The sequence below is a fragment of the Monodon monoceros genome, unplaced genomic scaffold (genome assembly GCF_005190385.1).
Source record: "Monodon monoceros isolate NGI ecotype Baffin Bay Population unplaced genomic scaffold, NGI_Narwhal_1 Super_Scaffold_20, whole genome shotgun sequence".
NCBI classification, from domain to species: Eukaryota; Metazoa; Chordata; class Mammalia; order Artiodactyla; family Monodontidae; genus Monodon; species Monodon monoceros.
Genome location: NW_021703777.1, coordinates 123,368,775 through 123,385,401, shown reverse-complemented (window position 1 = coordinate 123,385,401; position 16,627 = coordinate 123,368,775). Strand labels below are relative to the sequence as shown.

Sequence of the window (16,627 nt, the reverse complement as noted above, 5' to 3'; positions counted from 1 at the left end):
ATTTTGTAGATGAAGGGCTGTAACTTAGTGAGGGGGGCCAGGATTCAATTCATGTTTCTGACAAATAAGCTAAGTTATTTCTAGAGCAGTGGTTATTAAACATATTTGGGATCATAAATCCTGGTAGAAATCTGATAAAAAGCTATGGATTATCTCCGCCAAATAACTTGTAAGTATGTAAAATTCTACATATTAAATTTTGGGGTCTCACAGACCTTCCCTCTCAAAGCCCTTCTACTGACGCATTAAAAGTCAGTCTCACCTTAGATTATACTTAAGGGCATTCAACTAGAAACCAGAAAATTTTAACATTAAAAACATTACAGTACTATGATTGTGTCCATGTTGTAATGAAGGTCTAACATACCTTAAAATACCTGAGAGAAAGGTATTCAATTTTGTAGACTTAACATGCTACCCGGAAGAAACAAAATCAAAACAACAAACAGCACATTCTGCTTTTTTATCTGAAGCAAATATGTGTAATATATTGGTAGAAACCATTCTGTTAACCAAATCATGTCTTTAATTTGACAAGTTAAAAACAGGCTTATTGTAAAGAATTCAGAAAATTGGTAAAAAAGTATAAAGCCAGAGGTGCTTCCTGTTAATTAACACATGTGGCATATTTCCTTCAAGTTTTTTAAAGACTGGAACACCATTATTTCTGAATAGAATAGTATCTAGTATCTTCAGTTGACAATAGTAACTCTAATGTAATGGAAAATTTCTAGTTGTATTCTGAATAAAATGTTTAGTTTTTATTTTACTGTAGCTAATTATAGGAAAATATTTAAACACGAGTGATATTGTCACTAATCATGATTTCCCCCCGTAAAGAGGATTTACCATATAGCACTTAATATATTTAAATATTCCACTAGACCACTCGTTACGGCAGAAGATGCCCAAGATAAAACAACTTTACAGTCTTAACCACAAGAATATAATCTTGATTTCATAATCGTTAAGAATCACAGCATTTTGAGTTCTGGAGTCAGTGTTCATACGTTCCAATATTTCAAGCTATTAAAGAACAGTCTGGCTAAGATGACTAGCTCGAGGTCTGGAGCTAGACTATTTGAGTACGAATTCTTGCTCTGCCATTCAACTAACTATGTGATAACGTTTTGTTCTAGTCATAAGAGTACCATCTAGTTTTAAGTTTCTCATATTTCAGGCAGGATTTAACTACACAGGTTAGCTAGACAAACAGACGCATCTTAAAATTTTCTTGCCTTGTTTACAGCTCAAGAGTTAATCACAAATAATGCCAATGAAGTACTTCAAATTTTTAAGTGAAATGACAAAAAAAGAAACCAAAGCAACAGCATTTTTATCTTTAACCATATACAAAACTTAATGCTGCTACTGTATTTATTTACTAATAACCAAGCACAATTTGGCATTGCTGTAACAAGGTAATCACGAATTGTTGAGAACATGTGGCTATTAGGAATGCAAGAGTAATTGATATAATTACATATCATCACAAGATGGAGTGAGAGTTCAACACACACACACACACACACACACACACACACACACACACACACACACGCCTCTCAAAAGACTTACTGATCTTATTCCATTCCGCCATCTAGTGGCAATATAATTAGGTATTACTCTCTTGGATCAGTCTCTTATATAATAAAATAAAAATAAGCAATTTCATAAGAGTTAAGAAATTAGGTGAAAGATAAGATTAAGCACAGAAAGAGGTAATATCATTCAGTATAATGGCAAGGAGAAGCATGAGAGAATGTCAGAGTGAAGTCCCAAACAGGCAAAACAAGTTTAAAAAATAAAATCTATTTAAAAACTAAAACGATATCTATTTTAAAATATAACTTTCTTCTTTAATTCCTTTTAGTATAAAGAACTCCAAAGATGGCTTCAACTATCCCTTTACAAGGACAAGTAGTTTAAACATTTTAATGTTGTCTTTTTTATTTAATAAAATTGAAAACTATAAAATCACAAGGAAGGAAGTTCTCTAGGAACTTACACATATTTTGGGTAGGACTATTTAGATTTATAGTCTATAATATTTTTCTTTTCATTGAATAACAATGCTTTTATTTGCTTAAGTTTCGCATTTGGAATTTAAGGGGTATAATTTTTAAATTTTTTACCAAAAAAATGTACATACTATGTCAAACATACGTAATCAAAATTAGAAAGCAAAGGGTTAATAGTCTTGATAATTTAAAAAGCTCTATAAATCAGAAAAAGACAATCACTCCAAAAGGAAAACATGAAAGATATGACCAAGCCATCTACAAATAAAGTAGTTAACAAACAATAAAAAATATCACTCATTAGTAACCTGATTAAAATGATGATCTTAATAATGACATTAAAATAATATTTTTTGCTTCTCAGTCTATCAAAGAGAAAGATTTATAATAACCAGTTTTGGTGAGGACATAGAAAAGCAGATGCTGTTGGTAAAACTGTAAACTGTGCAACCATTCTAGAGTACGTTGAATGGGAATACATTTTTACTTAGATTTTCAACTTCTAGAAATTTATGCTAGGCAATAAGTCCAAGTTTATACACAAAGATTTATCTGTAGGGATATCATTAATTAAATTGTTGTTTGTAACAGCCCAAACCTGGCCATATGTAAAATTTCAACCATAGGCGATTCAGCTAAGTAAACTATGGCACATCCATATGCTAGAATACTACATAACTTGTAAAAGTCATGGTGTAGAAAGATTAATGACATCAGAAAATGCTCACCTCTATGTGAAAAAGCAGGTTATAATGCTATATGTATAGCATGATACCAATTTTTTTTCTTTTTTAAAAAAGTACTTTATTTTCCTCTTTGTGCTTTTCTAAATTTCCTAATTTACATGTATTATTTTTATAATCAAAATAATATGATAAAATTACTAATTTATTACACATCACAAAACTCTTGATTACTGTATTTTCATATAAAATATAAAATTTTCCAATCAAATTTACATTTGCATATTTAGGTGAGTGGAAGTAATCTTAGGTTAAATACAGGTTTCAGATGTATGTGTTCAACACAAAAAGGATACTGAGAAAGATTCTTAGATAATTTTAGGTAATTTCAAGAGACCACTTAAAGCTAATAAGCATGGTTTGGAAATTCCTCACTGAAAAGCCAGAACTACATCTGCACTTAAGAAAACATTTTAAAATTTATTATTCTAAATCTATTAGTTGTTTTGCATTCTCTTTCCAAGATCTAAGTATATTTTCTGAATATTCAAATTTGACTCTTTCTTAAAATTAAAATATCAAAATGACCTCCCCAATATTAAATATCATAAAATTGCAGATTATCATTTATTCATGGAAATAACCTAATGAAAGCCTCCTATTTACTAAAGAATAGTCCACTTATCCAAAGAAGATATTTATTTCAATACTGTCATTCTATAAGAACAAGACACCAAAAAGAAAATAATAAATTTAGTGTATTAAACTAGCTGCTTCTCGCCAATACAAGAAAACATATAAGCTAAATAAAAATGGATGTAAGTTTAACACTGAAACTTCATTCACAACATATTGGGTGGGCCAAAAAGTGCATTCGGTTTTTTAAGTAAAAATAAAAGACACATTTTTCATTTTCACCAAGAACTTTATTGAACAACGTATTCACCTTTTTGTTCCACAACCTTCTGCCATTTTTCAGGCAACTTCGTAATTCCATCTTCCCAAAACTTTTCATCTTTTTGAGCAAAGAACTGTTCCAGATGCCTTTTGCAGTCTTCCAGGGAATTGAAATTTTTTCCATTAAGAGAATTTTGTAAAGACTGAAATAAATGGAAATCCGAAGGTGCAATGTCTGGTGAATATGGCGGTTGAATCAGAACTTCCCACCCAAGCTGTAAAGATATTTGCCTGGTCATCAAAGAGACATGCAGCCTTGCGTTATCCTGATGGAAGATTATGTATTTCCTGTTGACTAATTCTGGACCCTTTTCATCGAGTGCCGCTTTCAGTTGGTCTAATTGGGAGCAGTACTTGTTGGAATTAATCGTTTGGTTTTCCAGAAGGAGCTCATAATAGAGGACTCCCTTCCAATCCCACCATATACACAACATCACCTTCTTTGGATGAAGACCGGCCTTTGGTGTGGTTGGTGGTGGTGCATTTCGCTTGCCCCAAGATCTCTTCCATTCCACATTGTTGTACAGTACCCACTTTTCATCGCCCGTCACAATTTGTTTTAAAAACGGAACATTTTCATTACGTTTCAGTAGAGACTCACATGAGGAAATATGATCAAGATGGTTTTTTTCACTTAACCTATGTGGAACCCAAACATCAAAGCGATTCACATAACCAAGCTGGTGCAGATGATTTTCAACACTTGATTTGGATATTTTGAGTATGTCAGCTATCTTCCGCGTGGTATAATGTTGATCTCAATTATTTTTTCGGTTTGATCCCTATCAACTTAAACTGGTCTACCCAACCGTGGAGCATTATCCAGCAAGAAATCTCCAGCACAAAACTTCACAAACCACTTTTGACATGTTTGATCAGTCACAGCTCGTCCCTCACACACTGCACAAATGCTTTTGTGCGTTTCAGTTGCATTTTTACCTTTCTTGAAATAATAAAGCATAATATGCTGAAAATATTGTTTTTTTCTTCCATCTTCAATATTTAAATGGCTACACAAAAATTCACCAATTTTGGTAAGTCTTTTTTTAATGCACGCTGATCTGACAGCTGTCACATACAATCTAACAAAATTGTTTCAAATAAAGTTAAAGACAACTAAGTGCTACTAGATCCATCTTATAGAAAAAACTGAACGAAACTTTTGGCCCACCCACTACAGTGGTCTTCTACTAGCAGAATTTGAAAATTACATCTTTTCAGCTGTATTCTAAACAAAAATAATTAAAAATCAATTCAAATAATTTAGAATAAGTGCTTTATTTTAATTCCCACAAAAACTGAAACTATCATTTATGTCAGTTGCAACAGCAATAAAAATTAGAAGTCAATTCGTTTCTTGAAAACACTTTTTATAAGCATAAAACAAACGTAAAGGACACAAAAAGGTACTCCTTTTAAACTGAAGATAATCTGATTACTTGTGACATACACACCTGCAGATGTACAAACAGCAAATGCATTCAAAACAGTGCAAGATTTAACTAATTTAGGACAGTATTCCAACCAATCCCAACTCAGTTTTCAATTACTTGTGCAGGCTTATATAGTCACAAAAAGTAAATCTCTTCTAATATGTAACTGGCTGATGCCAATTCAGAACATTCCATACCAACACAACAATAACTATGGAAATCATGAGGTATGACTAACGGGGAAAAAGGCAAAACCCAACATCCAAAGTGCATATACTTCAATATAACTGCAATATATTTCTACTTTTGTAAAAAAAAAAAAAGTTTTCTTTAAACTATAAATCTAAAAGAAAAGCAAATGTATCATTTCACATTCTTTTTCTGAATTTAAAAAACATATACATAATTGTCCTTTGTTTTTGATAAGTTCAAATATGAATTGACAGTGGGGTTATTGGATTCTTTAAGAAAGCTCTATAGAATAGATGACTATAACATACTATATCTTCTTTAAGAAGTATGAGCTGAAATGTTAGGCATTCCTTGTGTTGTTTTTGTATATATTTAAGGAATGATCTTCTTATAAACAATGGCTTTGAAAACGATATTATTTCAAATATATATTTGAGACCAAAATATATTACTAGAGGATCTCTATAAAAGGTTACCAAAATTAAACTTATTCATGAAATCAGGGAAAACGTTTTTAGAATTTATCTTTCTAGAAAAACATGCTGCCATTTTTCTTCCTTTTTCTTTTTTCTGATTATCACAATTAAACATCAGAGGATTTCCCCCAATACATACTGATGTAAATGTTGATTTCAAGGGCAAACAACTTTCATAAGAGTCTATTTCTCAGGCAGTTCACCATGTGCTGAGACTGAGGCAGCACTGTTCTGGTGTGAATTGTCACTGGGCTGCTGTGAAGTATTCCTTCTGGGAGAGTTTGTTGGGACCCGAAGCTGATTGTCAGGTGTAGGCTTAGCAGCACTCGGTGACTTTGTATAGGAATTAGATGGAAGTCTGTGACGATTACTCGCCTCACCAGAAGTAGATGAATGTCTTTTTCTTCCAAATTCCTCACCTATAGGGGGCTGCAAATTATGAAAGACAACATAGAGATGATTTTACTATTTTCTCCTCCCTTCAAAATCTAAGGCCAGACTTTTATAACAGAGGGAAACTATGCCGGCACTTCAGTAGATTTTATTAGTATAATGAAAACTTAACAGCAATTTAAGGTATTAAACTTAAATTTCCTCCTTATCAGTCAATTCTTTCATTCAACATGTTTATTGAGCTACTCCTATGTTTTAGGGCTTGAACTAAATAGTAGGGCATAAGGATAAGGCTGGGTTCGTTGTCTCTGGGAAAATGTTTCAGAGAGGACATTTTCCTTCTTTATGAAACTTCTGTCAGTTGCAAAGCATTTATAACTCTAACCCCTTTCTTCTCCAAACTTCCACAGTATTTAAAATGCAAATAGTCATACTTAACAGCACTGATACAGGAAAACATGACACAAATTTAAAAGCAGAGGTCTGAATTCTTGGCTTCTGTTCAGATAGGGCAAAAATCACTAGTATTATAAAGCAGGGACATCTTGTGACAGAACTGGCTGGACCACTCTAGAAACATAGCTTTTTTTTTTTTTTTTTTTAATTTTTGGCCATGCTGCAAGGCATGAGGGATCTTGGTTCCCTGAGCAGGGATCGAATGTGTGCCCCTTGCATTGGGAAGTGTGGAGTCTTAACCACTGGACCACCAGGGAAGTCTGAAACACAGCTCTTTAATTCCAGAGATGGAGGCACTTCTATTAACTCCATCCCTGGGCTATCAAATCTATTTACACAAAACTACAAAAGACAAACTAATTATAATACTAAGCAGAGATGAACCTAGCCTTCCTTTCACCTCTCTCTTTTCTGCTCTTTTTGATTCTTCTTTCCTTATTTCTCTCTTCTCTTCTTTCTCCTTTTCCTTTATCTTATTATGCTCATCCACTTCTTTTCTTAAAATGTTTTCCTTTTCCTCTTGAAATCAAATTGTCTAAACCCTATTCTCCTGTCTCTACACATGCACATAACATTCTTGCCCTAATTTTATTATGTGGGGAACCATAAATCCATGTTACATGAGCACGTGTTATGGAAACTATAGGATTCAAGTACATAAAAAGTGAAAAATTTAAAAACTGCTAGTGAGGGGGCTTCCCTGGTGGTCCACTGGTAAAGAATCTACCTTAAATGCAGGGGACGCGGGTTCAATTTCTGGTCAGGGAACTAAGATCCCACATGCGGTGGGGCAACTAAGCCCACGTGCCACAACTCCTGAGCTCACGTGCCTCAACTAGAGAGCCTGCGTGCTGCAGACTACAGAGCCCACATGCTCTGGAACCTGCACACCACAACTACAGAGTCTACAGGCCCGGGAGCCTGCACAACACAACTAAAGAAGAGAAAACCCACACGCCACAACTAGAGAGAAGCCCGTGTGCCACAACGAATATCCCGTTGTGCCATGACTAAGACCCGACACAGCCAAAAATAAACAAAATAAAGAAATAATAAAGAAATCTTTAAAAAAATAAAAATAAATAAAAACTGCTAGTGAGAAATGAGTAACATATCCATATAAAAGTTACTAAATCCATAAAATGTTTATCATGCATATCAAAATTAAAGAGAACTGACCATTGCTCCATGGTCATGTAAGATATTAACATTTAGGGACTCTGGGTAAACAGAATATATGGGAATTCGCTATACTATTTTTGCACCTCTTTTAAAGTTTGATTTCAAAACTGGAAAGTTAAATTTTCAAAATTAAATTTAAAAAATAAAAATTATACTGGGCTTCCCTGGTGGCGCGGTGGTTGAGAGTCCGCCTGCCGATGCAAGGGACACGGGTTTGTGCCCCGGTCCGGGAAGATCCCACATGTCGCAGAGCGGCTGGGCCCGTGAGCCATGGCCGCTGAGCCTGCGCGTCCGGAGCCTGTGCTCCGCAACGGGAGAGGCCACAGCAGTGAGAGGCCCGCGTACCGTAAATAAATAAATAAATAAATAAATAAAAATTATAAAATTAAACTTAAGAAAGTCACTGATAGCTCAAACATAAGAGTAATAAAAATAATACAGGGGAAAGGACTTAAAACTTACATCAACATGGAAGTCTTCCAACTTCTTAAAGCTACAGAGGTATTCCTGAAGTTTGGGGTCAATAGACTGTGTCTTAGATTGAGAATATTTTAGGTAAGCCCAAAACTTTTCTAATCCATACAGCTGACCTAATAACAAAGAAGAATATACATGCTAAAATATATAGAATCTTTAAAAAATGATTCATATTGGATATGATCCTACCAGCATTAAACCATGTCTTCTATGTACACTTTATCTAGATCTTGAAGATAAGACATTGTAATGAATAATGGCAGCTAACATTTATTGAGCATTTGCCACGTAACACGTATTATTTAAGTGGTTTATTGTATATTAAACTAATTTGAACTATATACAACCCTGTAATATAGGTGCTCTTGGGTATATTACTGATGAGTAAACTGGGTTAACAAGGTTTTGGGGTTTTGTTTGTTTGTTTTTCTAACAAGGTTAAGTAACTTACCCATGGCCACAGAGCTACAAAGTAGGGGAAATGGGATTCAGACTTACGGATCTAGCCCAGAGTCTGCACTGTTACTCACTGTGCTATTCCACCTTTCCAAGCACACTTGCTCATGTTGCATAGAATTTTCATGTAATGGAACATCAGTGAGTAGTCATGTGTGTCAAATGAATAAAGACAAAATACAAATAAGGAAACACTTCGGAGTGGCTATTTTCCAACATCTCACAAGTAAGACCTTCGTACTATATGGTGCTCTATCCTTCATCACAAACCATAATAGTGGCCTGAAAGTCTTAAATAGTCTGCCCTAAAAAAAAGTTACAAACTCCCTATTTATTGACAGACTCAGATTTACAATTTCCAAAGAGAATAAGTTTATTGTTTTATTTTACCAGATTCGTAGTCTTTTTTGGTTTCTTCTTGGAAATCCTTAAAAATTTCTTGTCTGAATTTTTTTTCCAGTCCATAACTATAAAACCTGAACAGACATTCTAATCCATACCTGTGGGAAGAAAATAAAAAGTTTATAATAAAATTTTTCCTATGACAATGCAAATAGTCATATTTAACAGCACTGATACAGGAAAACATGACACAAATAATCTCAAACAAAAGTATTCAAATGTATGTAATTTTTAGTACACAGATTTTTAGCTGAAGTGGTAATTAGTAATCTACAGCTGGCTTTGCTATTTTTGTTGACTCAGGCATAGCATCTCATGGAGGTATACTGGGAATATGCAAAATAAGAGGCAGCCCTTGGACAACTACACTATGGCTTCTTTGAACAGACACAGGATCTCTCCCTGGTATTTCTGAAGAACTCCCTGGCATTTTTCCCCGGTATTTCAAAAGATTTAGTGACAAACTGGCAATGTTTTAGATTTTTTCCCAAACCAAGGCTTATAATGGTGTGTTAGTACATGGTATTAAATACTCGAACATAATCTCTAGGAAGATAAAGACCATACTCTTGGGCCACAGACTCTAGGTGTGGTTGACCCATTCAACTATAAAGGGACAAACCTAATTAAATGTCTCCTAAGAGAGCCTTCCTGCTTATAAAGTATATTAAATAAAAGATATTTTGCCAAAAGAATTGTATCACTGCATAAATCAGAAAAATTTGTTTCTTCTTACAGCTACCTAAAGAACCTGAGACAAGTTTTGGACAGTGGATCAAGAAACTACATGGGCTCAACCTTCAACTAATGGTGATGAGCAGAAGCCATGAGAGTGGACATGGACAAGGTCAATGGACAGCAGTAACGGGACCATCCAGCTCATTCAAAGAAAGCATGTCACAATTTAGAAAATCCCTCATGTAGAATCCTTAAGTCATTCTGGGTGCCTCAGTGGAGGGGAGGCTATATTTCTTCATTCCTGGTATCATAATACTGCCCAACCATTATTCACAGGAAGAAGGGTGTGTGTGTGTGTGTGTGTGTGTGTGTGTGTGTGTGTGTGTGTGTGTATCCATGCATATGTCCTTCGTAACCAGCTTATTTACAAGATAGAGAGTGACGGTCTCTCTGGAAGAATAAACAGGTTTCTTGGTAAGATGGCAAGAGGAATGCAGGACTACCAACCATACACTAACCTGAGCCCTTTCCTTTGGTAGCCATAAATGACACTATTCCTTGAGCTTGTATGACTGAGGCTAAGGGGACTGAGTACTAAAGGAACAACAGTTCAGAATGACAAACCTGTCTTAATACTCCTCTTATGGGATCATATTATATTGATACCAGTGGTTCTCAACCTTGACTACATATGTGAACCATCTAGGAAGCTTTTAAAAAATGCTGACGCCCAGGCTCCACTCCAAACCAATGAAATCATAATCTCTGGGGCTGAAGCCAAGGCTTCTTTCTTTCTTTCTGGAAAGCAGGATTGAGAAATTTTAGGTTTTATCAAGTAAATGACATTTTAGAGGAATGTTAGGATTCTTAGATTTTGGGTAAAGGCCAACTGACTACTACAATATCTGGATTTCTAGTCTTACTTTTTAGGAAACTAATTCCAAAGATCAAAAATATGACATTAATAATACAATCCAAATATGCAGCATAAATGCTGGAGTAAAGAGCAGGGGCAAATGACCAGTCTCTCAGTTGTCATTTACTCACTGACCAATCACTGTGAGACAGCTTAGATGAGTAGAAAACAAAAAGGCTGAGAACCGGAAAGAACTACATTTGAATTCTAGGCTTATAATCATCTCTCTAAAAATGGGGATAATAATATCCTACTTTTCAATAATAGATAATATTTGTAAAGCACTTAGACCAGAGCTGGCACATTGCAGATATGTATGTAATTAATGTTACTTCTCTCCTTTCTTCTTGAAACCATCCTACTGCTAATGTTAGTCAATGGATATATTCAGTACTGATCTTCTTCCTAATAAAAGTAACCATTTATTGAGCACTTACTATGTATCAGGTAGTATGTTAAGCTATTATAAACATACACAGAATACCATAGGAACAAAGAAGAGGAACTCCCAATCTAGACTTGGGTATAAATGGGATCAGAAAAGTTATAGAAAGTCCTGAGGAACAAACAGAAATTGTTTGCATAAATAGCAAAATATGCTGAGATTAATTATAACAAATGCTTTCAAACTTTTCTAGGTCCAATAGTAAGAAAAATATTTTACCTTGTGACCAAGTCAACACTCACATATATACGTGTGTACATAAAAACATATGTTTTGTAAATAATTAAATTTGTATTCATGTATGAATTGTAAAACATATTAACCTTACTATGTTCAGTGCAGTCTGATATTTTCTATTTTTTTAAGTAAGTCAGAACCACTAAACTGATTTCACAACCCACTAACGGGTAGCAAAACACAGTTTGAATGAGAAAATCTAGATCAGCCACTATGAAGAACAGTTTGGAGGTTCCTTAGAAAAATAAACATAGAACTACCATATGATCCAGCAATCCCACTCCTGAGCATGTATCTGGAGAAAATTACAATTTGAAAATATACATGCACCCCAACGTTCACAGCAGCACTATTTACAATAACCAAGACATGGAAGCAACCTAAATGTCCATCGACAGATGACTGAATAAAGAAGATGTGGTACATATATACAATGGAATGCTACTCAACCATAAAAAAAGAATGAAATAATGCCATTTGCAGCAACATGGATGGACCTAGAGATTGTCATACGAAGTCAGACAAAGACAAGTATCATATAGATATCACTTATATGTGGACTCTAAAAAGATGATACAAATGAACTTATTTACAAAACAGAAACAGGCTCACAGACTTTGAAAACAAACTTATGGTTTGTTTTCCAAAGGGAAACGGTGAAGGGAGGGATAAATTAGGAGGTTGGGATTAACATATACACACTACTGTAGATAAAATAGATAATTAACAAGGACCTACTAGCACCGGGAACTCTACTCAACCTATATGGGAAAAGAATCTGAAAAAGAATGGATTGTATGTATATGTATAACTGAATCACTTTGCTGTACACCTGAAACTAACACAACATTGTAAATCAACTACACCCCAACATAAAATAAAAAATTCTGAAAGAAAGTAATGGCAAATATTGCCTTCAGTGCCAACTCTGATAAACTGGCAGTAGCTATCAAAGCTGTGATAAGAAAGACTATAAATCCGAATTCAAGAATAATATTAAACAATGCTGGGATTGATTTAGAGATGTCAGTAATGAACAGAGAAGAGGGAAAAAGAGGTACACATGCCATTTATTTATCATTCCTGATCAAGATCAAGATTCTAGATGAAAACTAAATGGGCTTTATTTTTACACAAGTCAGTGCAAATGTATATTTTTTTTCAAAGAAATTTATTTGCATATCTTGTATTCCTCTTGATCACAATATTGATTAACAATAGATTCTTATTTGAGCTTTACAAGAGGAATCCATTTTTAGAACCTGAAGAAGGGTAAATTTAGGTAAATATTGAGTGGAAAATTATCTTTTTTCTTCTTCCATATCATCTTCCTTCCTCCCTTTTCCCAAGAATGAATAGCTTAGCTTGCATGAATCCATTTCATGTTCCTTCTCATCCTCTTGGTCTGTTCTCAATTCAGCCCTATTGGCACAAATTACCCTGAACATTCCTCATGGAACCAAGATCTAACCTAGACAAAAAGAAGAGTTAGCAAAGCAGAGGGAGGATGAAGAGAAGAATAAGCAGAGGTAAGAATATGTACAGATGTCTAGAGGCTAGAGAGCTCGGTTCATTTGGAGAACATGTAGTTCAGTACCACGGTTGCCTAAAGGACTACAGTTGACCCTTGAACAACATGCACATTAGGAGCGCCAACCCTCCCACAGTTAAAAATCTGAGTATAACTTAAAAGTTGGCCCTCTGTATACACGGTTCCTCCATATCCATAGTTCCTCATCCACAGATTCAAGCAACCATGGATTATGTAGTACTGTAGTATTTACTATGGAAAAAATTCTGCATATAAGTGGACCCATTCAGTTCAAACTGGTATTGTTGAACAGTCAACTGTAGTAGGAAAAAATGAGACTGAACAGGTGTGTCAGGATGTATCATGAGAGACCTTATTTTTTCTTGTCTCAAGGAATCTTAACTGGTTTGGCTCTAAGCATGTAACAATTTGAGGATGTATATGCACATCCAAGGGAAATCTGTAATGGTAGGGGCAAGAGAGAGAAAAATCTGTCTTTCAAATTACATTTGGCCTTTGTACCAGCCCCTAACATGGTTCCAAACATGATACCCACAAACTTGTGTAGTCCCCTCCTACATTATACCAGGGTTGGTCTGTGTGAACACTATAATATGGCAGAAGTGATGTCACTTTCAAGTGCAGGTTAAGTAAGACACCAAAGCGTTCATCTTGGAAGTTCTCCCCCTTTCTTAGATCATTCACTCTGGGTGAAGTCACATCGTGAAATGCCCTATGGGGAGACCTATGTGCCAAGGTACTGAAGCCTCCTGCCAATATCCAAGTGAATGAGCTTGAAGAAGATGCTCTAGCCTGAGTCAAGTCTTCAGAGACTGCAGCCCTGTCCAATACCTTGACTGCAATCCTATGAGAGAAGTGAACAAGAGCCACCCAGCTAAGCTGTTTCTGGAGTCTTGACCCTTAGAAACTATGAACTAATAAATGTTTGTTGTTTTAAGCTTCTGCGTTCCGGGGTAATTTGCTATGCAGCAATAGAAAACTAACACAGTCCTTCTCCCAGTTATCACGTGGTACTTTCACAGTTCAAAATCAGGCTACTTCCGTACCAGTTTTTAGTATTTTTAAAAAATTCCCTCCAAGTGTAAAAATATGAGAAAATATTTGACCTGTAATTTTCTTTTGCATCTTCCCAAGCAAGTTGTCTAAATTCCTCATACATTGTTTTATTGAAGTGATCTCTGAGGAAAAAGGACCAGAAACGAAAGAGGGTATTCATTTCTTGGGACTGGCCAATTCCCAAGTGTTTTCTCTCTGGAAAAAGTCAAAACAGCAGATGTTTTACATAGCGTAAAATAAAGAAAGCTGAAACATATTAATCCCCAATTGGGTTTCTTTTAAACAAAGAACAAATAATCCATTTTCTGACTCACTGCTCAAATTTAAGCATTTGTCAATAGTAACAAGAATATAGTAAGCTTTATTTCCTAATGTGTCTAAGCTACAAAATACATGAATAAAGAATATATATGAACACATTTACTTAAGGCAATTTTAACAAAGGACTATTTTAACCTGATATTAAATGTCACAACTTGAATTTTTTAGAATTATGTTTTAATTTTAAAGATAGCTATATAAAGGAAGGCTCTTACCACTTAGGCATCTTCTACGATACTTGTGATACACTTGTTGGGTAAAGCCATTTTCCTTCAAAAGTTCGTGAGAAGGATGCTGGAACTTTGGGAATGAATGAGGAGTACATCCATAACTTCCTACTAGTGGTGCACCTTCTGAAGGCGAAGCATTTGAACTGCTGTTTGAGGAGGGGGAAAAAAGCCTTCAAACTGAAATATCAAGAACCAAGTGTTTAAACCAATTTGTACTATTTGTTTACTGAGAATCTGAGCAGTGGAAAAGGCATTAGTCCCTAAAACTCTCCTAAACTAATGATACACAGATCTACATATGAATTGCTATCTATGTTCAACACATGGGTAAATTCAGAAGTTGATAAAGGACATGGTCATAAATTCTCAAACTAAAACAATAAGTAGAAGCAGATAACTGACTAGCTAGCTTACTCTTCTCTTCCAGATACATTATTAATTTAGTTTATATTTGTTTTTTTCTTATAGTACTGGGGAAATTTTCAATTTTCATGAGTAATTAGGTTAATGATATAAATTGAATAAGTGTATAAAATCTGGCACAAAGGCAATATTTTCATTATCCTAAAGACATACCTGTAATTCTGTAAATCAATTTCACTTCTGAAATTTCGCCTATATCTATCTTTTCCTTTTCATCTTCACTCTGTTATTCAAATTGAGGCTTTCCTCCTCTTTCACTTGAACTAATTGGTCTCCTTGTTTTTTCAATCTCCCTCATCTATACTGCCACCACAATGATCTTCCTAAGACTGCTCTAAATCAGTGGTTCTCAATGTGTGGTCTGTAGATGCTTGGAGGGGTTCCCAAGAACCTTTCAGAAAGTCTGCAAGGTCAAAACTATTTTCACAACAATACTTAGACATTATTTGCCCTCTTCACTGTGTTTACATCTGTACTGATAGTACTAAACAATGGTGTATAAAACTGCTGATGCAAACTGAGTCAGTGGCACCAAACTTTACTTACTAGTGGTTATATTATTCACTGCTATGTACTTGAAAAAAAAATTTTAATGCCAGTTTCACCTTAAGAGTTCCTTGATGAAGCAAAAAAAAAAAAAATTAACTTTATGAAATCTCAACACTTGAGTACGTCTCATTGTGTGTGACAAAATGGGACAGAAGCTTTAGCTTTGCAAAATGAGAACATTCTGGAGATATTCCACAACAACGTGAATATACTTAACACTACTGAACTGTACTCCTAAAAATGGTTAAGATGATGAATATTTCATGCTATGTGTGTTTTATAACAATTAGGGGGAGAAAAGCACTTTTGTAGCATATCAAAATATGATGGCTGTTGTTATGAACTAAATGTTTGTTGAATTCCTAACTCCCAATGTGACGGTACTAGGATGTAAAATAAGTCATGACACTAGAGCTCTCATGAGTGGGATAAGTGCCCTTATGAGAGGAGACACAAGAGAGCTTCCTTCTTCTCTTTCTGCTCTCTGCCATGTGAGAATACAACAAGATGGCCATCTGCAAACTAGGAAGCAGGCCCTCACCAGATATGGGATCTGTTGGCACCTTAATCTTGGATCTGTGAGAAATAAATGTTTGTTGTTTAAGCTCCCCAGCCTATGGCATATTTGTTACAGCAGTACTAACTACAACAGTTGTCTTAAAGCACTCATGCGATAAAATTGTGAGCCAAACTGTTTTTTTCATGGAATACCATTTTTAATTAGAAGAATAGCCAACAAATTATGGTTATTCAGACTTTGTTTTGTGTCAGACATTTCCTTGAAAATGAACAAAATGAGTCTGTAACGTTCAGGAAAACTTCGAGCTTTCATGCAAAAATAAGAATTTTGGAAACTTTGTATTTGTCACCATGAGCCTAGTAATTCCCACTCATACCTAAACACTTATCTAATGAAATCAGTGCTGGGTTATTTTGTAGGAGTTTGTGTGTGTTGTAAAATATATATGATATTTGTAATTTTAGCCATTCTTAAGTGTACTACTCATCAGCATTAAATATTCACAATGTTATATAACTGCTACCACTACCTCCACCAAAACCACCTTCATCGTCCCCAACAAAATGTTATAT

General features: G+C 34.9%; 1 protein-coding gene across 1 annotated transcript in view; it reads right to left on the bottom strand.

Moving 5' to 3' along the window:
- Positions 1-4,926: 4,926 nt before the first annotated feature.
- Positions 4,927-16,627, bottom strand: part of LARP1B (La ribonucleoprotein domain family member 1B) — a 116,956-nt gene continuing 105,255 nt past the window's right edge. The window contains exons 15-19 of the mRNA XM_029235817.1: positions 14,549-14,709; positions 14,063-14,207; positions 9,117-9,226; positions 8,256-8,383; positions 4,927-6,191 (exon numbers count right to left, since the gene is read on the bottom strand). Of these exons, the coding sequence (XP_029091650.1) occupies positions 5,946-6,191; positions 8,256-8,383; positions 9,117-9,226; positions 14,063-14,207; positions 14,549-14,709 (790 nt within the window). The 3' untranslated portion in view covers positions 4,927-5,945. The remainder of the gene's footprint in view (positions 6,192-8,255; positions 8,384-9,116; positions 9,227-14,062; positions 14,208-14,548; positions 14,710-16,627) is intronic.